Source organism: Numenius arquata, chromosome 9, assembly GCF_964106895.1.
Source record: "Numenius arquata chromosome 9, bNumArq3.hap1.1, whole genome shotgun sequence".
In the NCBI taxonomy this organism is placed as follows: Eukaryota; Metazoa; Chordata; class Aves; order Charadriiformes; family Scolopacidae; genus Numenius; species Numenius arquata.
Genome location: NC_133584.1, coordinates 10,484,563 through 10,503,250, shown reverse-complemented (window position 1 = coordinate 10,503,250; position 18,688 = coordinate 10,484,563). Strand labels below are relative to the sequence as shown.

The 18,688-nt window shown below is 43.9% G+C and overlaps 1 protein-coding gene across 2 annotated transcripts in view; it reads left to right on the top strand.

Moving 5' to 3' along the window:
* TSC22D2 (TSC22 domain family member 2) overlaps positions 1-12,744 on the top strand; it is a 29,987-nt gene extending 17,243 nt beyond the window's left edge. The window contains exons 2-4 of one of the 2 annotated variants that reach the window (XM_074153472.1): positions 1,056-1,127; positions 10,244-10,295; positions 11,030-12,744. In XM_074153472.1, the coding sequence (XP_074009573.1) occupies positions 1,056-1,127; positions 10,244-10,295; positions 11,030-11,290 (385 nt within the window). In that variant the 3' untranslated portion in view covers positions 11,291-12,744. The remainder of the gene's footprint in view (positions 1-1,055; positions 1,128-10,243; positions 10,296-11,029) is intronic. The other variant, XM_074153474.1, reaches the window with a different exon arrangement.
* Positions 12,745-18,688: the final 5,944 nt, after the last annotated feature.

The window sequence follows — 18,688 nt, the reverse complement described above, 5'->3', positions numbered from 1 at the left end:
TTTCAGGTAAGCTGTTGCATTCTTCGCTAGGGCTGGTACAGCTATACCACAGTAAGGGTCAACTGCAGTATTGATAAAAGGAGTTTCTAAGCTTAAGTACGATGCTCTGATACAGCCACTAGCAGTTAAAGAATTTTGATTTTGTGCTTCATCTATTATCTTGTAAACAATGAGTGTTCAGATGAGACTTTGGAGACCTGATCTCTTCAGATTACACTTTGGGTATAGTTACTGTCTGTGGGGTAAATGTGCACTGAACCGGGAGGGTTGGACTGTCTCAGGGGCTTGGCACTGGGGACAGAATTTGTGCCGTAGTGTCCGGTTTTCAGCAAGGTCACTGGCACCGGTGGGTGGGAGCTGGAGCACTCCCATTTTACTGCTTGGCAAAGGGCCTCCATACAACAGTTGTCCTGCTGCACTTCCAGAGGGGGAAGCAGGAGGATGATTGACAAAGTTAGCGATATTTTAGATTCAACTTTTCAATTTTAACTTGATCCCATTTTCAGTTGTAACTTAATCTGTCATAGCTTCAATGTGGCATATTTAGCTATGAGTTCTAGATCCCCTTGAAGAACTCATGTATTTTGAACATAAAGTAGGATGCTAAATAGAATAGAAATACTGGGTGCTGTTTGCAGAGATGTTTTGTGAAATATGAAAAAAGTGAAAGGTACCTTCTGAATTTAAGTACATACAGCATTAGAGTGGTATACGGCTTACTTAACCAAGACTGTCAGCGTGACATGAGGTGTTTCATTAATGGCTTTACAGTCATCTTTTTAGAGTAGCAACTTGAAATAGCATGAAAAATCCGTAGGGCTTGAGGATTACTTTTTCTTTTTGAATCAGTATGTCCTTAATGGAAACCCATAGAAACAGTAAGGCCTTTCAGTCATTATTCTTTAGGCATTCTGTGAAGTCTGTAAACTTTTTCGATGTAAATGTAACCTGTCTGGACAGCTAATTTACTCTGTAATGCAGGTTGAAATAAGAGAGTTAGTATTTTTATTACGTACCCATTTTCAATATGTCTGTTTGATTCTTGGATCTCATAGGAATCCGTCAACTGCATTCTACCAAGCGTTCCATTTCAACAAGTTACGCGAGTCAAAGACCTTCTGGGATAGGTATGAATGCTTAAGTATGGAATGCATACGTGCTGAGGTATGCATGAACAGCTTCGCTCTATGCAAGTTTCTCGTCATTTTTGCTTGCACAGAACTTCTGCTTGTGTTTAAAACTTCATATTGGGCTTCTGCAGCCTGAAGGTCTGAAAGCAGTCATGGAAGTGAAGTATTTGTACTGAAACTTAAAAGTAAATAAGTGTAAAATATGACGTGGTTTTTTTTTTCTTCCTCCTTCCATTATGCATGTACCTTATATAGTGTGTAAGCTGAAAGAGTTTAATGCTAGTCAGCTACTAGCTGACCTGCACTAAAATATTTACAGCTTCCTTTTCCAAAAAAAGGAAACTTTTTGGCATTGTGGCTATTGAGTTCAACATCAGAAAAGAGGTTGTGAAAATGTTATATTTAAACACGATTTTGGCAAAGTTAAAAATCTTTCTGTCTCAAAACCAGGAAAGGAAGCTTTCTAGCTTGCTTTCATTCTGCTTAAGTAAAGCTAGATGGGGAACAAACGTGAACCGTGCTGAGATATGAGGACAAAGTAAACCTACTAAGTTAGCGTTGAACCCATGGCGAGAAACTGCAATGAAGTGCAACAAAGTCATATCTGTTATAGATATGACTTGTCAGAGATGCATTACTAATTCATCAATAGCTGCAAACTGTTTCTTTCCTGCACTTTAATGATTTTGAAGGGTGTGGGGTTTTTTTTTATCAGCATTAAGTCGAAGTCCTAGTGATTGTGTGACTTCATGCCTTGTGATGCTCTGGCTTGTCACAATACTTCTGCTTAGCAAGCTCTGTAGAAGCCATTGAAGTATTGGTAACTATTTCATCATTGTACTGGCTGTATTTGACTTGAGAGGCTTTCTGACTTACAAAGCTTAACTGAATCCTTTAAAGTTTGCTTGGCAATAATTTGTATACCATACAACACTGGTGGTTAAAAGTAATGCTAATGCATCCTGCTCTGTTTTTTGCTGAAGTGCTAGCATTAGACTAAGTTTCAAAAGCACATCTTCCTTTTCTAACAGAAACTTGTACAAATTTGCATTTTTGCTTTAAGGTCCGGATGATGCCGCTTTCCTGTATTTATGGGACAGACTTGGTATTTAGGTTCCAAGGACTTAATTTTTCAACTGAAACTTCAGGGCTTTGAATACAGATTTGGCAGTTAGCCCAAAAGCTCACTTTAAGGTCTAGCCTTCATCTGTTTCTCTCTTTTCATATCTCTTATCTTGAAATAATTCTTAAAATGAGGAAGCTAAATCAAAAAACCCTAAAATGAAGTAACTAACAGTTAAGATTGAGGCTTTACAAATCTGAGGCTTATGTACAATGTCTGAAGCACATACTGGAAGCATGGGATATAGAAAAATCTTAAATTCAGAAGAATGTAAATGGCTTCCTTTAAAAATAGTCTTGTGTGTTTGCTGTTGAACACTTTACAGTGAAAACAAGTATTTGCAAAAACATAGAAGCAAATTTTAAACTTCTAATCTGTTAAAATTCAGGGTGTAGCAGGTTTTGTGTTTATAACCCAGTTATTAGATTTTTCTTAAGATCTTGTTATGTAGTTTTGCTTTACTGGATGACTGAAGCTGAAAAGCTTTCAACAAAAAACTTCCCATAAAATACTAATGGAGGGAATGTCAAGGACAGAGCCTGTAAAGCCGGTTGTGGGGGCCCTTCCCAGGGCAGGGGTCTGTGGAACCCCGATGGGGTGCTGGTGGCACCAGGACGGGGGGCTGGCTGTGCCTTGGCAGCTCTGCCTGGCCTCGGCAGGAGGGGATCTCCTGTCAAGCTTCAGTGGTTTTCTTGTGATCTCCAGTTTGTGAAAGAGACTTCTCTGCCGTGAAAATGATAAGATCATCTAACTTCCTCAGAATCCCTTTATTTTCCCCATCCCAAAATGTGGAGGTTAACACACTGCAAAACATAAGGATGCCTGCTGGCACTAGACACTTTAATTACATTTTGCATCTCCTTCAGAAGTAGTTTGTGAACCTTGTGGGCTTGACTTAAGAGACTTTAGTGTGAACATAATAGAAAATCTTCCCATGTAACTTCAGTATTTTTTTTCTAACAAATACAGATTATTCTCCTATGAGCAGCCATCTCTTGGGACCATTTGAGGTCCACAAAGCTAACCACATGCTATTGCAATAGACAGTAAAAGATTGTTAAAATGCTCCAGTAAAATAGAGACTTGTTTATTTTTCACTAACACACCATGGCAGGGAAGAGTGCTGGTAACAATCAAACCATTAAATATTAGTGAAATACTAGTTGTTACTGACACCTTTGCAGGAAGCCTGCCAGTGTTCTGTGTAGTGTTCACATAGGTGTATTAAGGGCACGAGTCTCAGGGGCCTGTCTTTTCAGCTGGTGTGGTTACTGGGAGGCTTAAGAACAGGAATAGTGGCTTCTTGGCATGTTCACATGAGTCTGGGTGACTGTTCTTCTGTGCCTGGATTGCCTTTGTATGGTCATAGTGCCATAGGAGCTTTAGATGGGTTTGCCTAAAACATAGCCATTGTTGGTTAACTTGCGTTTAAAGCAGTAGGATTCATGTTTTCACTGCATTTTTGCGTGAAGCATTGAACCTTCGCAATGTAAATTAACTCAAAATGTGGATTTCTCCCTACATTAGCACCCAGATAAATGTATTCTAAGTGGTGCTGGTAAACATCTTCTTATGTAAATGTGATGAATTAGGCAGCCTCTCTTCATGTGATGGATTTTGCCAAACTTCTACTTCCCTATTCCATGCCTTTCTGTTAAATGAGATGCTCCTCCGAGAGACAGGAGAAAGTCAAGAGTTACATTACACATTCTTGATTGTAGCCCTATCTGGAGGTTCTTTTAGGGGTAAAACTTTTCTGATTTGAAATTCAAAGTCTAAAATTCCATGTGAAATTTAAAAAGAGTCTTAGGACGAGGCTGATGCTTCATGTATCCCACTGGTCCAGTCAGAGTTGTGGTTAATGTGTTCCATGAGAAACAAGCATCAAGAAGAAGTGATGCGCAATATGATTTGTCTCCATTCACATGGAAGAGTGTTTGGTTCATTAGTGTAACTCAAGAACTTACCAAAACTATGAAAGAGCCACATTTTTCTTTAATGTCAAAAAAATAACAAACCAAAAAACCCACCCCAAAAAAACCCAGCCAACCATCCAAATCCAAACCAATTCCAATTCAAACATCTTGGTTTTCCCCCAAAGTAGTCTGTCTTCTGTAGAGCTCATGCATTGCTTCTAAGATCAGTTACGGTATTGTGTTGAAAAACTGATCTTCGGGAGTTTCATGTAAAACTGAAGCAAACTTAACTTTCCTATGGAAGTACTTCTCTGTGTGTCGGAGGAGCATAACTAGACTTGCAAGGGGAGCCAGGCATCAGCTGGTAATCCTGACGCTGTGAATTCACTGCCTCAGATTTTTCTCATGTTCTTACATGGCTTTGCAAAGAAAAATGATGAAAATCTGAAATACTTGCGTAGATACTCTTTCAAGGCTGGGTAATTGATCATATTGGGAAACTGTCATAAAATCTCATAATTGGATGGAGGCTAATTAAACATGCCTTAATGGTTTCAAGAATAGACAAAGTTTGTCTGGACGGTCTAAATAGTGCAACTAGTGGTAAGACATGAAGAGTGGTGGGTTAAGTCACTACAGTTCCTTGAAAATGAGTAAACAAATAAGGGGAAAACATAAGCTAAAACACTTAGTGGTTTAGTTTGTAGCTCACTTTGGAGCAAAGCAAATGTGGGAACACTTCAAGGTACCTTACTGTTCCTTCCAGAAAGGTTGCTTGATAATTTGATTTAAAGCAATAATGAGGAAAGAGCTAGAAGAACTGGGAGAGATCACCTGCTTCAGGGATGCCTGTATGAGACTCTGGTGTGTAACAGCTTTTCCACTTTAACCTAAAGCAAAGTAGATCTAGTGCTATAAAGGAAGAGTTGTCCTGTAGAGGCTATTGGCCAAGACTCTTGCCAGCATTGGTGTACCCTTTTGTGGTCTGTTCTGCGGACCGTCTTTTCCACTCTAGCAGGACTAGCAATGTTGAGGGATAGGTTTCGTGTATCTAAAAGCATGAGGTGAGTAGTACAGTAACTCTTCATGCTAAAATTTAGAAGAAATACCAAGAGCACAAAAAAAGCAAGAAAACCTGTTCATTCTGGCAGTCTTCTGGGGAGGTGCTGCTAAGAAATTCCTTGGGAAAGCAGCGTGCAGGTGATCAGTATTACAGCTGAATACAGAATATGGTTTTTGTTACTGACTTAAAAAAACTGAAGCTTCAAAATTAGTTTATATCATCTAGTTCATCCAGTGAGCAGGATTTGCAGTCTCACTTAAATGTGAAACGCTATTACCTAGTCTGGTACTTGACAGTGCTGAAGTAGGGCTGTTTATAACTCTCATTCCTAATGCATCAAATGTTGGCGTGAAATACACACATTACTGAGGACTGTAGAACCTCTAAAAATGAACCACTGTGTTCTCTTTTTTAAAGCATCTAGAGTGAATTAAGCTGCAGATACCTTTATTGTGAAGTGTGATTCCGAGTCTTTCTACCCTAGTTTTCAAAGTGAATTTTTGAAGTTGAGAACATGTCTCCTAAAAGGATGGTAGTTACATCTAAAGACAATAATGGTGAAAGCACCAAGCTGGGTACAGTGGCGCTTGTTGAATTCACCACTGAAATACCTCACATTGGTAGGCACGAAGTTCTGATGTTGAAGGTTAAATTTTAGCAAGTTAGGATTTAAGACATTAACCTTTTTTATTGTCTTCTGATCAACTCATCCTCAATTTTTCTGTTAGTCACTTATTTTATTTGTTTTCCCATTCTGGGAATAATGTTCAAGTTTGTTGTTCAAGTTGTTCAAGTTTTGGAATAGTAAGTAAGCTTTCTTGAACTGCACAATTACGCTTTACAGAGAACACTTATTTGATTGTGATATATCATCTGTGTTTTCAGTGAAGCTGTACACTGGTATTTGTTATGCTAACAGGGCTACCAAACATTTTTTCTTTTTTAACAATATAGCTTGTTGATGATACTGAAACATCTTCCCAATAATATTTTGCCATACTCTTGGGATACCATGTCTCCATAGGAAAGGTTTTTGCAGCAATGAAGTCAGAATTATACGAAGGCTTTTAAGAATGCGATGCACTATGAAAAGTGCGATTGCTTCATATCGTGCTACATACATTAGAAATCAGACTTGAACTTGCACTTAGCAGTTCTCTTCCCATTTTCTTAATCCATATGTACATGATTGTCCAAGACACTTCTCTCACTTTGTTTGTAAGACATTTGAAACAAAACAAACAAACAAACAAAAAAAACAGTGCTATTCTTGAGTTGTAGGCATATAGGAGAAATATTCCTAAAATACAACATAAAGAATTCTGAGGTACAAGCTGCAAGTAGTTGATAAAACACTTTTGTTTTAAACACTGCATACTTGATGGTGAGCTATAGCTAAGTGGTGTTATGAGCAGTCAAAATCTAGTTTTCCCCTGTGGTCTTTCAAAGTAAAATGTGAAGAAATTACATTTAGGCCAGTAAGAATGTTTAAAAAAAAAAATAATCAAAATGAGGAATTCCCAGACTAACTAGGGTTCTGCCCCTCTGGTGTGTAAGATAGAAAAATGTTGGGTTTACCATCCATTTCTGGAAATGGCAAACTGTACTGGGTAATCTTTGTCATTTCTGGATGATTATAAATCTTGCCTTGTACTTGATGGGTTTCAGAGTGATACTGGTATACCAATGTAACCTCTTTTTGGTCAGAGCCTTCATTTACATAATCTTAACCTGGAGGGCCAAGTCAAACTGGATTGTTCTCTTAAATTACAGTGTGTGTGTGTATGGTAGCTAGTTGGCTGCAAAAACTCAGTTGGAGGGGCAGGGGGGAAGTTTGCAGTTACAAACAAAAGGGTATTATATGCCTAATGCATCCTTTCAACCACCCTATGTTACATGATGTGGATTTTTGTTTATGTAGTACAGCTTTGTCAGTAATTGTCAGACTTTTATAGTTCCTGGAACAATCAGCTTTTTCTTTGTCTAAAAGTACGGCATAGTAATTGTTTATTTTGTTTTAATAAGAAGTAAATAGTGTCTTTCCACTTCTAACTCAAGAGTTTGCAAGTTGAGACACTGAATATAGAGTGGATGGTGCATTCACAGAATGTATCAAAGTCTTTCCAGTTACAACATCCAAAAAGACTTATTTAACAGATTTTTATTTTTATTTTCCTGGCCTTTTCATAAGGACTTGATTCTACCTATGAATTTCATTCTGCAGTCATGGGATAAAATATTTTCTTGCAAACTGGGATTTGATACCAACAGCTAAGGATTTGAGGAAAATACAAAATCTTAAGATTTGGCAGCATATCTGGACTGTACCATAAGAATAGCTGGCACTGGAGTACTCTGCTTCTGAATGTCTCGCAGGAGCTATTTGTTGTGGGGGGCACAATAAAATGACTAAAGGACAGAATCATGCAGGAACTGTGTTAGCATCAAATCTAGTTCTCGTATGCTTTTAGAAAGTGAAATGAAATACTATGATCAGGATAAAACCTCACCTGACTAACTGAAGGCTGCTCTGTCAGTGTGGAACTTCGCCTGGGGTGATCTGCATGGTCCTGGGCTCTGCCAAGCAGGATGGACACCAGGATTTGTGCAGGGAGCAGGTCTGGAATCCTGACTTGGTGCTTTGATAATAGTGCCAGCTGCTCTGGGGGTAAGGACAACAAGAATATTGAAACAAGTAAAAGTAGCGTATAAACTACTTCTGGGTTTCAACACTGTCATTTTAAGCGTAAAAGATGAGTGGGAGAGCGATAGTTTCTCTGGCTGCATTCAGATCACGCTTTTGGGGAGGGACAGTTCTTATATCTGCATGGGGAACACCGTGCTCATGTAAAAGGCAGGCAGGAATGCGGAGCACAAGGTGTAGCGTGGGAAAGGTGCTTCTGCAGTGTGTCCGGCAGGTCCAAGGTAGTGGGTGATGAAGGGGAAGGCTGCCTGTCTTCCACCTGAGAGGCTTTGTCAGGGAACTGATCAAATACCTTAACTTCGAGGGGTGTAATGGGCTTCACTTTTTAAATAATCACACTGCAAAATAGTTGAAACGGGAATAGAAGCACAAGTCCCAACATAAAATTCAATTAGAAAAGTATTGACCAAATGTGTTTAATTACACTGTAAAGCTTGCAGAAGCAGGTCCCACTACAAAGTGTGATGTTTGCTTTAACTTTGCTCCTCTTTATCTCTTTAGAGCTGCCTCACCTGGCTTGTAGAGTGGCGCTCATGAACGGCTGTGTCAGGGACGTGGAGCGGGCTTGGGGATTTCAGTGACTCTTGAGAGCAGACATTTTTAACCGTTTCAGGTAGATCTGAAACGCGTTAATCCAAAATGGGAAGGAATACTTAACCTTGTCATAAATTATAAATACTTTTTATTCTGAGGAGGTTTACCACAAGTATGGCTTGAAAGAGGCTTAGAAGACAGACACTGGAGCAATTTTCTTGTGAAATGGGTGTTCAGCACTTTTGTTTTAGATTACAAGTTTTCTTCAATTTAGAAGTAGAGGCTGTCACTCTGTCAGCCTGAAAAGCTGATTCCCTCTACTTGTAAATGCTTGGTGCTAGGTACTGACAATTGTGAGACTTGTTAAAATGGATTTCTCTAAATAGTTTCATATTCTCTCAATAGTTGAGCTTTGTTTCACGTATGTAACTAATACTGCTGAGCATATTGCCAGTACTGGTTTTAAAAAGCCTGAAGTAGGTTTTTCTTAACGCTTGTTTTCAGTGAGTGTTCCGTATTTTCAGAGAGGCGAGTTTCCAAGCATGACTGCAAACCGTGTGTTTTTCCCATATGTTAACTTTTTTTAAACATAGCTGCACGCTGCCGATAGCAGCGTCCATCGCTGGGGGAGCATTATCAGCAGTTATCACTGGTGGGGCTGGTAAATAGTCCAAGCACCGCCGTCTTGTGTCAGACACGGAGCTGTGGGGTAGAATAGGACCACAGAGCGTGGGAGGGTGGGCACGGAAGAGTACGGGACCGGCAGAGCCCGTGGGTGGATGCAGCGCACTGTGAGTGCCTTCCTCGGCTGCAGCCGGAGGTGTGGGGTGCCCCCTCTGTCCCCTCGGGCGGAGCGACAGCCCCTCTCACATGGAGAGATCGGAGTCTGCCCAAGAACAGGGACACCACCCCCCAGAAAGTCTGACTCCAGAGAGTGACGAGTGAGTGACTGGCTTGTGTTCAGGTATTGTGACTTGAAAACAGGCCAGAAATATTAAGGCCTGAATTGCCCTAACGGGGAATTTAAAGATGTACTTCAACATCTTGTTTGGTGCAGTAAATACATGTTCTTATAGTGATGGCAGAGATGTTTTATTGGGCTGTTCTGCACTAGTGTGTCTTTGGAGCAAGACTGATCCTGGCTGTAACCAGCTCGTGTGTTTCTTAAATGTTGAATATGATCCAGTGGGAATTCGTTGAAGCCGAGTAAGCGTGTTTGTGGGTTTGGGCTCTGGTCAGGTCTTACTCTTCTGCTGATTGCTGCCACTCAGCTGCAGAGTTGTAAATGCAGTGCTGACCCAGGAAATTTTTAACTGGAAAGTAGTTTTCGAGTAAAGGCAGAGAGCAAATATTATAACAGGTCTTTTTCTTCAATGCTTTATAAAAGCAATTTAGCAGAAATAAAACTGAAATAAAGGACCCCATGAATATACCCTGAATCCCCTTTTTGCCCAGCGAAGAAAGCTGGAAAATGAGGCAGGGAATCAAAGCAGTTAATCTACTGTTTATTCTAGTGCATTTTTTCTAGTTATGGGTGTCATAAGCATAGCCTGAGGAATTATAAACTGAAGGAGCAGTGTCTTTTAAGAGCTGTAACTGTGCTGGGCAATGCAGTGTGTGTGTGGGGAGGGAACTCCCATGATTGTGTGCTGAATTCCTGAATCTGAAGCTTTAATGAAAGCATGTTCTACGGGTCCTGCGGGTGCCAGTGGGTGCATAGTTTTAATTGAATGATACAGTAATGCTCACAAAGTTTTCTTCTTATATTTACAGTGCATCTGGTGCAAGTGTTGTTGCCATTGACAACAAAATAGAACAGGCAATGGTAAGTAAAAAATAAGTTATTTCTAATAGGATTAGTGGTTTGTCATGGAGCGTAAGTTTCCAGCTGTATTATTTTTCTGTGAGTCTGTAACATCCCTGTATCAACCACTTCCGTGTCAACTACGGGATGAGCTCAAATCGGGATTGCTTTTACTGTTGGCCCAAAAGTGTTCTTAAATGAATTTTCCTATGAATTTTTGTGAACAAGCTGATTGAACTTAAAGGGGTGCTGTGATAGTGTAGCACATTTAAGTCTCTTACTTGAGCAAAGTTAATTACTACTCTTCCTTATTTGTCAGTTATGCTGTGCCATCCTTGACACTTTTCTTACATCTGTTTGAATTTTTTTTTTTCTTCTGCTGATTTAGAGGTGTTCTTATTTCTTGGTTCTCATACACCTCAGTGCTTGGGATTGTGTATGCAGCTCAGAGCTTTAGAGCTGATGCTTTCGTTCTGAGTAGCTGGACCGTAATTCTAGTCCTTGTCTTCAGCGTAACTGAGGTGACTAGAACTTAACGCTGAATGCTGGAAACAAAGCTTTTGATGCAAGGCCAACTCTACAGTGAATTAAAGAGCTAGGTTATTTGCTCTTGAAGGCTAATTTATTCATATAACTTTAGTGACGAGTACTTCAGTTTTCAGGCTTACAACCTTCAGTAAAATAGTAAATTCTGTGGTTGGAGTGGAATGAAACTGTTCTTTTACTTGGTGTAACTGTTAACTTGTTCTTCACAGGATCTAGTGAAAAGCCATTTGATGTATGCAGTAAGAGAAGAAGTGGAAGTCCTGAAGGAACAAATAAAAGAATTAGTTGAAAGAAACTCTTTACTTGAACGAGAAAACGCACTGTTAAAATCTCTTTCAAACAATGATCAGTTATCCCAACTTTCAACCCAACAGGCCAATCCTAGTAGCACTTCACAAGCGCAAACAGTGATAGCACAGCCTCCGCAGTCAACGCAACCTCCACAGCAGCCGAATGTCTCCTCAGCGTAAAGCTTCCCTGCCTCCTTCGAAAACAAAACAAAAGCCCGAGAGCAGTCTGTCCTTGTGTGCCACTGCTGTTCTTTCCACTTTATATGAGAGCGAGTAGCCATGCTTCTATTGTGTGTTTTGGCCTTTTCAGTATTAGACAATCATTCTCCAAGAGCTGTCCCTCACAGGTGTGTCATGAAGCGCAGTTGGTGTCTGCAACGTCACGGGTGCACAAGGGAGGTTGGAGAAGGAGTTATTCGCGCAACGAATGTGTTTGCTTGGTGTGCAGGAGTGAGGTCTTTTAGGAGCTTTGGTGGCTCTCCAAGGTTTCCATTTCCCGTGGATTACTTTGAGCCTTGCTATCTGGTAAGAAGTAACAATTCATCTTAAGAGCCACTGTTCTTTCAATATAAGTAACATTTGCCTACATTAGTTTCATTTATTTGTTTTATTTATTACAGGGCTGCTATTTTCATAATGTACATGAACAATGTCACAGAACTTTTTTAATTTTTTTTTAATAAATGTATGTATCAGTAAAATGATAGATGGGATTGCGTTTAATAGATAAAATGTTTAGGCAATAATTGAACAAAAGAATCCTGGCATATTTCTAACACTAATGGCAATTTGCCTTTGGTATTTATTTACGGTAGTAAAGATCCAGCTTGAATGTAAATTTTGTATAGAGTGTAAGTATGAAGACCATAGTGCATCTGTACAGGTAGTCACCAGTTATTGTGATATAATAAATAATTGATGGGCTATTTTGATGAAGAAAACTTTGCTCATTTCTGTTTCTACTTTCTAATAGAGAGAAATTGCCATGATTCCTCTGCTTTTTGACATTTCGTATAAGTTTTTTTTTTTTTGGGTGGGAATAAAAAGCTGTGAAATTGTTCAACCTACTTTGTAACCAAAGAAGCAAAGCTGTGTAATTGAGTTGTTTTTTTTTTATTTTATAATGCACATTCTTTATGTATTTTTATTTAGTGTTTTCTCATTCACAACTTTCTTTGCTGTCTAGCATGATCTGCATGACCTATAATCTTTGAACCACTTTCGTACCTCATGTTTTTATCCAGCACTCTTATTGTAATATGTAATAGTCTGTGAACAATGTCAAATAAAAAAGAAAGAACAGCTGGTGTTGGTGGAGCTGAGCTAGTGTGCTATGCACTAGTTGTTTAAAAAAAAAAAATAAATGAAGTGAGCCATCTTTTGTTCATTTAAAATGGTGTTTTGAATTTCGTATGCAGAAAACGTTTTGTTACATTGCAGATTTAAATGTATTTAATAAATGCAACATGCAGATTAAGTGCAGTGTAAACTGAGTATTTAAATTAAAAATGTACATTTCATAAATACAGTTTCAAGAGAGACCATCATTTGTGTAAACTAATGCAGTGTGTCAAATTGATGTATAAATATATATATTTTAACACATTTTCTGAAATTAAACTGCAGTTTTGTTGAAATTTTTTGGCTGTAGAAGTTGTTACAGTGTAACTAAATTCAGTAGCACTTTCTCCAGTTAGTTATGAAAAAAGTTAGCTTCAGTGAGCCAGTGATAGAATAATGCCAAAACTATAATTGATTCTCTTGCAACAGACTTTTTTTTCTTTTATTCTAGGAAAAGCATAATTCTGATGCTGTCAGTGACCCTGTTGGTTTTGGTTTTGCACTGATACATATAAATTAACATTTGGCTGCGTGCTGGGGTGTTTGAACAGTTTATCTTGGTATAAAACCCAAGTATCTTAGTATTAAAACCAAGAGTTTACTATGAGAGCAAATGGTGCAGCCCTGTCGTCACCCCAGGGTGCTGCAGTCCCGCTCACTCCAGAGCCTGTGCCTGCAAATGTATCCTTGTATATGTCTAACTCTCATCAGGTTTATGTGTTAGGTAAAACAAAACAAAAGAAGAAACACTGGAAACTGCAAGTTTTGGTGTCTTCAGATCTCAAGGAGAAGCATCCTTGTCCTGTGTTCCAGAAACTTAGAGCATCCTACCTTCCTGGTAAGCATCTGTTCACAGTTCAAAAAAGCCACTAGGGAAGTGTGTGTGTGTCTGTGTATATTAAAAACTACTCACTGAAGTAATACACTAAAATGATCTTCACTTCAGTTGTAGATCTATAGGGTGGGTGTCGAGAGGATGGGGCCAGACTCTTTTCAGTGGTGCACAGTGGTGGGACAAGGGGCAATGGGCACAAACCAGAATACAGGAGGTTCCATCTGAACATGAGGGAAAACTTTACTTGGAAGGTGCCAGGGCACTGGAACAGGCTGCCCAGAAAGGTGGTGGAGTCTCCTTCTCTGGAGATACTCAAAACCCATCTGGATGCGTTCCTGTCCAACCTGCTCTAGATGACCCTCCTTTGGCAGGGGGGTTGGATGAGATGGTCTCCGAAGGTCCTTTCCAACCCCCTCCATTCTGTGATTGTGTGATTGGTGCCCGTGGCCTGCTGTAAGCACATGTGTATACTGCTGAACTCCTTTAGGGAAATGAGCATTGCATGCAAATCAGAAAACAATATTTCAGTTGCTAATTGTATTTTTTTCCCCCAGTGATCAGTAGCTCACTCCAGCTATACAATAAGGATGTAGTTGGTAAAGTAGGTGAAAAGTGATAAATTGGGAGACTTCTGGGAACAAAAGTCCTTCAGATGAATAGTTCATTAAAACTCCTATGGAGGGAACAATGCAACTGTCAGTTTATTTTTAAGGAGTGAAATAGAGGCATTTGAAACATGAAGTTGTTAATGTCCTGCTGATTGTAGAAGTAGAGAATCGAGCTGATGAGAAGACAGTCCCAAGCACTTCTGCGTTCCGGTGGAGCTGGTGTCTGTGCATCTCCTCTCCCTCTCTTTGGTGTGTGGGGTTGTCTCTGTGCGAGCTCTGCCGCACAGCGACAGTTAAATCCACTTACACGCAGGTTGTCTGGAGAGGTTTTGTCTCTGAAAGAAAAATGCATTTAGTAAATCTGCTGAAAATCGGGGATGAAACGAAGATTAAACTGCTGCTGTTAGAAATCCTTTGTTTGCTTCGCTCCTCTCCTATCAGGTTTGGTTTTAGTTTTAGTTTTCTCCTAGTGGTAAGTTGTGCTCTGCTGTGCGAGTACACTGTAAAATGGCAGAAATGGGTCCTTGAATTGCTGCTTTCTCGAGAGGCGGCGAGGCTGCTGCCCGGGGGTGGGGGGGAGAAAGGAAGAGCGGTTCCTCAGTGTGGGAAGATCACCTTGATGTTTATTGAATGTTTGATTTCTGAGAGAGGGAAGAAAGGCTCGTTGACAAACGATCGCGTTGCTGTCGGGCTGCATTGGCTGCTGCGCTGCTTTGTGTAGCCGGTGTCAGTCAGCTTCCCGCGGCTGAAAAGCCTTTCTTTGTCCTTAGGAGTGACGGCACCAGCAACGTCAATCAGCTGCCCGGCAGCGCTTGCGTGGCGTGAGGCTGGGCAACAGAGATCTCCGCTCCCCACGCTCGGGGGTCTGGCTGGTGCTGTGGGTGGGTGCAGGCAGCCGTGCCCACTGCTCAGTGTCTGCTGATTGCTCTCGGGTGCTTTTAATGACTGTGTTTCAGGAGCCATGTGTGAAAGCGGGCTCTTGAGATGGGGTGCTGTCCTCTCTGCGTGTTCCTGTAATACCTGTCTTGGAAATTATTCCATAGCTTCAGCATAACAAATAGGGAAGTAATTCAGCTCCTGGACTTGCAGTGCTCGACTCCAGAACCGTGCAGGCATGGCACGGGAGGGACTGCAGCCGTGGTGTCTCGGTGGCAGAGCCACGCTGGAGCAGGAGGGTCTTAGAGCGATGAAGCTTAGCTTTGTGGTGGCTCTGAATTAGCCCCTGGGTCTCAAAGAGGATGTGACAGAACATGCAGGGAAATGCTACAAAAACAATGGCGGATGCGGAGGAAATGCTTAATGAGGAAATGCTTAATGAGGAGAGCCTGAGATGGCGGTGACTCTGACTTGGAGTAGGCTGTGGGAAGGCTGCCACGAGCTGCTCGGAGACTGTCCAGAGAATGTGACAGGTGAGGCGAGCGCAGAGCTGTTACTAACCGGATCACTAGCAGAAAGGGAACTTTGGTTGCCACAGGGTTCTGTGGAGGCAGGTAGGATGTTCTGAAAGGGGCTAGGCAGATTCTTGGACAGCGGTTGACAAACAGGGATGTACCCTCTTACCACCCCCACACAGCTCTTCTGGCTGTGAGGAGAGGAGCAGGAGGGGAATGAACTGTAAAGGGTGGCTAAACTTGCCTGTCCTTCGTAGTGTCTCCTACTGGCACTGCTCAAGACAAAGCCCTGGGCTAGTTGGGTCCTATCTGTTCTGGAAAAGAGCTTTGCTCTTCAATAACAAATTCACGTTTTGTGGTCTAAGGTGAGATTTCAGTTGAGCACCAGTCTACCACGTCATCTCCCTCGAATTTTAGTTTGAGCAAGTTTCATTGTGTTTCTGTTAGCAGGCCCCAGAAAGGCAAGTGACCTGGATCATCTGGGCATGGGATGTGGCAGGTCTGAGTTCCAGTAGCCAGTACAGCCATCTTTCCTTGATTTTCCCCTGCCGTTAACATGTAAGGGCATTTACTTCTGCTCATACTATGCTGTTTTTGTGATTAACAAGTGCTTTTCTCTCTGTGGACAGTCTGTGCTCATGTTAAAGGACCACGGCTTTGCCCTTTCCTTTCTGAAGAGCGCTAGAAAAGTGAGGTTTGGTGATGTCCCAGGGCCTCTGTCTTTCTGTGGCATCTAGGCCAGCTCGGGCTCTGCCACGTCACGACTGAGGTGGTATCACCACGTCTTCTCTTGCTCACCTCTTGGAGCTGGACTCCAGCGGGCTGGTGCTCGATGCTGAGGGCTGTGTGCCCCGACCTTCCTCAGAGAAGCCTGATGGGCTTCTCTTGTCACCCATGGACAGGAGCCCGAGCGTGCTGGGGGAGCCAGCTCCAGCCCAAGGAGCGGCTGGTGGTGTTTTTCCACGCGTTCGGTACCGTGGGTAGGAACGATTTGCTCTGTCAGCAGGATGCTGTGCCGGGGGCTGGGATTCACTGTCCCCAAACCCCTCCAGACTGGGGGAGGCCAGCCTCTGCTCAGCCGGAGCTAAACCAGACAGCGGTGCTGTGAAAAACAGGGAGAACGAGTATTTCATGCGTGGTTGGCCTGCTGCTGCCTGAACTTCCTCCTCTGTAGGTTCCTCCTTCGACGCACGACCGAGGGGCCGGGGCGGGCGGGTCCGCCCGGCTCCGAGCGGGAGGCCGGGGCCGAGCGGCCGCTGCCTGGGCCCGCAGCGCTGCGGAGCCGCCCGGCCATGGCGGCCGCCGGCCACGGGGCGGCGCGGGAGGCCGGGCCCGTGCCCCTGCGGGAGGCCGGGCCCGTGCCCCTGCGGGAGGCCGGGCCCGTGCCCCTGCGGGAGGCCGGGCCCGTGCCCCTGCGGGAGGCCGGGCCCGTGCCCCTGCGGGAGGCCGGGCCCGTGCCCCTGCGGGAGGCCGGGCCCGTGCCCCTGCGGGAGGCCGGGCCCGTGCCCCTGCGGGAGGCCGGGCCCGTGCCCCTGCGGGAGGCCGGGCCCGTGCCCCTGCGGGAGGCCGGGCCCGTGCCCCTGCGGGAGGCCGGGCCCGTGGCCCCGGGGCTTCTCTGCGGGACGGGGCTGCGGCTCCTGCGGCCGCCCCGCAGCCGGCTCCCAGCACCGGGCCCGCACCGCCCGGCCCCGCCTCTCCGCCGGTCCCGGAGCCTCCTCGTTGCCCAGACCCGCCGGCAGCGGCCGCGCTCAGCGGGCAGAGCATACCCTTAGCCCGCTGCCCTTTCCGGGGGAGGGCTGCCGTTAGATATCCTGACCGCCCCCCTGCAAGCTGTGCCAGCTTTAGGCTGCCTCAGTTAACAGCCGTCAGGCTGCCGAGTGAGGATTGCTGCAAAAGGGGGGGTTGTTCTCTTTCTGTCGGTTATTTGGTTCCCTCGCGGCTGTTTTAGGATGACGGGTGACACCTGAGGCTGTCGGGTGAGCTCCCTGTGCCCAGCGTGTTCACAGCTGAGGGGGTGCACGTGGTCGCTGTCAGCTCATACGATCAGTTCTGTCGCTGGACATCTTTCATGTCAGCAGGGGGGTTGATCATTTTTCAGTCTCATAGAATCATAGAGTGGTTAGAGTTGGAAGGGATCTCAAAGATCATCTGGTTCCAACTGCTCTGCCCTGGGCAAGGACACCTCCCACTAGACCAGGTTGCCCAAAGCCCCATCCAACCTGGCCTTGAACACCTTCAGGGATGGGGCATCCACAGCTTCTCTGGGCAACCTGGGCCAGTGTCTCGCCACCCTCACAGTGAAAAATTTCTGCCTGATATCTAATCTAATAAACCTCCCCTCTCCCAGCCTGAAGCCATTACTCATTGTCCTATCACTACATGCCCTTGTAAAAAGTCCTCCAGTTTGTGCCGTATGGAGGTGAAGGAAGCCTTGCAGTGCTGTCCCAGCAGCTGGTGGTGCACAAGGTGATACTGGGGGGGCGTAAAACGCTGGTGATGTGGCTGCGGTCACTGTGCTGCACTGACTGCTGCTGCAGTCCACGTCGTGCAGCAGCAGCTAGGGAGGACTTGGCAGAAGAAGAGGGACCACTTGCCTTGTGCGGCAAAACATGCCGATCCTAATGCGTGTTACTGAAGTGCAGCCTCAGAACCAGCCTTGAGGAGGCTTCACGGGAGAGAAAAAAAAAAAAAAAAAAAAAAAAGACAAGGATTTGAAATCGAAGTGACTTGCATGTGGTTAACAACATCACCTCAGCAAGTTCAGCTCTACTGAAGAACGTGCCCATTTCTGTGAATTGCAGCACTGCGTTACTTTGCCAGGACGGAACTGCTGCGGGCCACCGTACTGAGTAAGATGCTCTGTCAGTTCCTGGAAATAAGAATTTGCAGTCTCACAAGAGGGAAAATAAACCTCGGTGTTGCTCTCTGAGGCTTTTGAAAAGAAACAAGCCTGGCGCTTTGCAGCATTTGTATTTTGGTGTCAGAGCACAATCAGGGCTGGCAGGTACCTTGGGAGATGCTCCAGCACCCTGGGCTGCCCAGGTCTCGCTGTCCAGTTGGCTGGCAACTCTCCCCAAGGACAGAGACTCCACCATTTCCCTCGGCAGCCCTTCCAGGGTATGATCACCCTCACAGCAAAAGAAGTATTTTCCCCCTATGTTTAAGTGGAATTTCTCGTATTTTAGTGTGTGCCCACTGCTGCTTGTCCTGTTGCTTCTCAGATCCCCCTGACCCTCCCCTCCTCCAGGTGCAGAACTGCTTCCACCAGTGACTGATCTCCAATGGGATTTCATGCTGCCCAGGGCAGCCCTGCCAGCCCAGTGGGTCAGCTGGGGCTCCGTCCAGGACAGTCCCCACTGTCCACCTACCCAGCCCCTCCTGCACCAGCCTGTCTGTAAGGCTG